Below are 5,063 nucleotides of genomic sequence, written 5' to 3'. Positions count from 1 at the left end.
TTACGCTTGGAAGGTAGACTAAAACTGAACTATAGAAATTAAAAAATATAAATTAAATTAAATTTTTATATTATATTTAGTATAAAATATACTAAAATAAATTATGTTTCGATATAATATGTTTAGTTTAAGATAAATATAGAAATTAAAGAAGATTTAAAATTTAAATAAGAATATTTTTTAGAAGAATGTTATTAAAATTTTAGTTTTCAATTTAAAAAATTTTAGTTTTTTGTGTTTCTACTTTCTAAATATACTAAAATAATTAAATTTTGTATCTTAAAACTAAAATTTTAGTTCTAATCTATAACCACTAAATACAATATTAAATCTCAATTCCTCAGTTTCAACTTCAATCTCTGAAAATAAATATATCGGGAGAAAGTAAATGCAATAAGGCTTATGTATGTGAACTAGTTTTCGTGTAGCTTTTGACGAACGAAATTTTTTAACTTGCACCTAGCTATATTTTGACTCTATATATTGTTTAAATTGATGATTAATTGGATATATGAAAATGGAGAAATACTAAAATACATTTATATCTTACTAATGGAGAAAAACTCTTGCAATATTACTAGTTCATTTGTTCACACGATCAAGTTGAGGCTGGAACCCCGTTTAAGGTGGGAAATCAATTAAATTAGGCCCTAAAACCTAAAAGCCCAGTGTGATATATGTACGAATGTTAGAAGTACTTACATCATTACATGAGCCTATCCAATCTTCAAAGAATTCTAAAGTCAAGGATTCAGGTCAAAAACTTTAATCTTAGTGTTTTTAACTGCTACTACTACAAAAAAAGCTATTTTAACATTTTTTTTAACAGTCATAATTAAATATAAAAATTAATATATATTTTTGACAAATATCACAAATGTTAAATTTTTTATATTTTTTTATAAATAATTTAACAATAAAAAATTATTTCTCAATTTTAACACTCATTTATTTTTAATTTATTATACTATTTCTCTTCTTTTTTAGACTTCGTCAATTTAGCATCACATACACCTCTCAGTTTAGAATCATATTACTCATTTTTTATTTTCAAAATCTCAATTTATTCTTCGATTTTAAGATCTCATCTTATTCTTTATTAAAAATTTTTGTTAAAAATTTTTTATGGTCAATAAGTGTTAAAATAAATAGTATTTTGATGGTTAATAAATATCATAAAAAATATATTCTTAATTTTTTTAAAAAATTATTTTTTACGGTTAATATTTATCAAAATAAAATTTAAACTTTTTTAATAATTACTTATATGTTAAAAATACTATTTTTGATAAAACTTTTATTAACATGATCAATGTAGTATTGCAATGATGCACTGAGTTATGTGTCTGTTGGGCTTATGAGTCCTTGTTTCATATAGCCTTGTCTAAATGAAATTGCAGATTAATGTTGGGGAAGCTGTGGAGAGTTCTCAACAACTATTGAAAAAATTTCAAAGAGAAACCAAACAAAAGAATATAAAGAGGAGAAGATGTTATATTCAACTAAAAATATTAAAGTGTCAAGTTAATAAATCTTTTATTTTATAAGTTTTTTATTTTTTTTATTTTCTTTGACGAGTACTAATTCATTACAACTTTTACGTTTATTATTTAATGGTTAATTTCACTCAAATTCTCCATACCACATAATCAGATATAAAATTTAACTTGTTGCTTAGCTTCATCTGTAATAATCTTTACGTATGGAGTCAATTCATGACATTTTACTCCTACAGTTGTATCTAATACCAAACACATCCAAGAGACAAAAGTAATTGACTTTAATTATTTTGTCACCATTTATCACCTCAACATACATAAATCTCCATCAATAATTGTATTGCTTTTTAAGCTGGAAATTACAAAATATTTTTCTTGAAAAAAGAAAAAGAAAAAAGCTTGCGTGAAACGATAGAAGCAATAATTTTATTTTAAGCTTGTGACTTGTAAGATACGATGAAACAAAGTTTACTTTGAAATGATATGATTTGAATATTATAACCGATTCCTAAGATAAATACTTATAACAACACTCAAAATTTAAAACTAACTATTGGGTCACGGTCCAAAAATTTCGGAAGGAATCAAGCGAGATAATATAAAATGAGAAAATACTACATTAAACTCAAAATTTTAGGTAGTATTTGGTCTAATTTAATTTGTACAAAGAATAAAATTAGAATTAATTAATTAAAATGAGGGTATTTTAGGATACTATACTGTATCTTAGTCTCTATCTCATTACTTCAAAACAAACGCTACTTAAAATAATAAATTAATAGATCTCTCATCTTATAAACTTCTCACTCTTTTTTGTTTTCTTTGATGTGGGAACTAACTTCATTACTTCTCACACTTACAACATTAACACTAACTAATCAAGCTAACATGATAAATGAAGAATTAATTAAGAACTAAAAAGCCAAAACACGCACGAAGTTCCACTTATGCTTTAACTACACTCTAGCTCAGTAATAAATTAGGTTGATAGAGATTCCGATATAGGGACAGATTCAATCAATTTGTCTAATTAAGAGAAGAAACAAACAAAACAATGAGCGAGCAATATTATCCTTAATTTGGAATTAGAGAGATTCCATAGGAAATTAGAGTGACAAAGAAAAAAAAAATCTAGTGTGAAAGGAATTCAATGCTGTGTATAGAAAGCAATATCACACACATTCACCATTTTATTTTAGCATGACCATTTAATTTGCTTTCAAATTGAGTTGGCTATGGTTTCAATTTGTAACTATAAGTAAAAGTTATGGACCACAAAGCACAACAAAGTTGAACCAAATTAAGATGAATAATAAGAACACTGCATATATGAATCACCCAACAAAGCAAAGTAATAAATGTATAAATTGTCCCTCCGCCATGAACAAAAATGGAACTAACAGTAGTTCCTTTTTTTCTTACAGCACAGCATATACCCAATAGAATTATACTACGTGTACACCAAAATCAGCTACCAAAATCAACTACTAGTATAAATAATACATATTGGAATATAAATACACATTAAAAATAAATTAAACCACATATATATGTATACACAAATATATTGGTGGCTGATTTTAGTAACTGATTTTGGTGTACAAATAACATTTTTGTACCCGATAATACATGTCAAAAATCAAAGTAAAGAAATTAAATGTGACTGGTGCATATATACATACATAATAATGAGAAGAAAATTAAAAGACGAACCTAATCGATGAGAGAGTGATGAAATTCACGGAGAGGATCCGAGGTTCATCTCGGCGCAGTAGTAATCAGTAATGCTAGGGACTTTAAAAAAGAAGCAGCTGACATGATCACTCCGATCCAAACCCCACTTTCACCCTTTTTTTTCTTTTTCTTTTAATTTGAAGCAAAAAAAAAAAGATTGTCTTAGATGAGAGAAGTAAGAGGATGATTATTATCGTTGTTCCAAGAAGTGAAAGCATTACTCCAATAATAAAGAGAATTTGGATCAGAGAAATTAGGCACATGAGGCTGCTGCTCCATCTGGTTTTGGCAATAATAACCACCATTGATGACGTTTTGCTGCATCGGCATCATAGTTGTAGAAGCAGGAGGTAACAAGATAGAATCATAGCTTGAAGAAGAAGCAGCAAAGGCATGATTATTTTGAAGAGCAGCATGAGAAGTGAAGGTGTGGAATAAGGAGGGGAGATTGACATCATGATTGTTGGTGTTGATCTGAGAAGAGGTAGTGTTTGGGTGTGGGTGGTTGAGACGACGCTTGTTCTTTCTGCAACCGCCGCCAACAGGAACGTTTCTGAGGGTTCCACCTCTTGTCCAGTATCTCTTGCAGGCTTTGCAGAAGTGCCTTGGCTGTGACAGGCTGTAGTTGTTGTAGTAACAAAACTTGGTGTTTGATGAATCACATCTAGGGCACTTTACTCCTCCTTTCTCCTTCTGCTGTTGCTCTGCTCTCTCCATTATTCTTGATTATGATCATGTACCTGCTCAACCCATCAAATGAGATTATGAGTTTCTAGGTTATGATGATCATAATAGTATATATTCTCTTCCAAACACAAACAAACAAACAAACCTGGTAACCATTGCCTTAGTGCCATGTTTTCAAACGAATATATATATTGAGAAAGGTTGGAGAATCATTAAAATTTATTATTTTTGTTATAAATATAAAATAAAATATGTTATTAAATTACTAAATTAAAAAAATTAAATTAGATTAAAAGAAGCTAAGGTAAAATTTAGGTGTCCTAAACTTTATTATTAAATAATTTAATATTTGATTAAATTTTTATTTAATAATTTTTAATTATTAATTTTATATAAAATTGATTGTTCTTAAATTTTTATTTTTATAAAATTAAATTGATAATTAAATAATAATAAAAAACTATAAATTCTGATGATATCCTAATATTTTTATTTATAATCCCCTTTCAAACAAACACTATGCACACAAAATATTCACACGTAATTACCTTTTTAATCACAAATTCAAACCATTACAAGCTAAGCTTATTAATTTATTAATTGACATTTTTAAGGTATCGATTGTTTTGAGGTATTGAGACTGAGACTCAATATCATATTTATTGGTACAGAGATTAATATTAAAATTTATATTTTTGTCTCCAAAATTTTAGTATTTCAATATTTTCAAAAAGTGGGAACACATGGGACTAAAATTTTTAGAGGTGAAAACTAAAATTTTAATAATATTTTATACTTAAAATACTCTCATTTTAATTAATTAATTTTAATTTTATTCTTTGTGCAAATTAAATTAGAGTTTCATTATTATTTCATTTTTGTCTCTCATTTTGTACCAAACAAAATACTAATATCTATTTTTTAGTTTCTATCTATCAGTCTCAATCTTTTTATCTTTTATCTTAATAATGGATTTCGAATATATGAAGGACATTCGAAATCCAAGAACTAAAGCAGAATTGGGTAGGAAATCTTTAGTGCTTCAACAAAGTAATGACCCTATATATACACATATATTATTCTTGATCGGTTATTTATATTAGATGACGTTACTATATATACTTGGTCGAGGGAAGAATCCCT

At 26.9% G+C, this 5,063-nt stretch overlaps 1 protein-coding gene across 1 annotated transcript; it reads right to left on the bottom strand.

Annotated features, from left to right (window-relative positions):
• Positions 1-2,799: 2,799 nt before the first annotated feature.
• LOC107468324 (dof zinc finger protein DOF2.2) lies at positions 2,800-4,062 on the bottom strand. Its single transcript, XM_016087591.3, has one exon. The coding sequence runs from the start codon at positions 3,948-3,950 to the stop codon at positions 3,396-3,398; it is 555 nt and encodes a 184-aa protein (XP_015943077.1). The 5' UTR covers positions 3,951-4,062; the 3' UTR covers positions 2,800-3,395.
• Between the last annotated feature and the right edge of the window lie 1,001 nt (positions 4,063-5,063).

This window comes from Arachis duranensis, chromosome 10, assembly GCF_000817695.3.
Source record: "Arachis duranensis cultivar V14167 chromosome 10, aradu.V14167.gnm2.J7QH, whole genome shotgun sequence".
Taxonomy (NCBI): Eukaryota; Viridiplantae; Streptophyta; class Magnoliopsida; order Fabales; family Fabaceae; genus Arachis; species Arachis duranensis.
This window is presented reverse-complemented; position numbering and strand designations above follow the sequence as displayed.

Excerpts from the sequence above, each read along its gene's own strand:
- LOC107468324 (XM_016087591.3), bottom strand. The coding sequence starts at position 3,950 with ATGGAGAGAGCAGAGCAACAGCAGAAGGAGAAAGGAGGAGTAAAGTGC.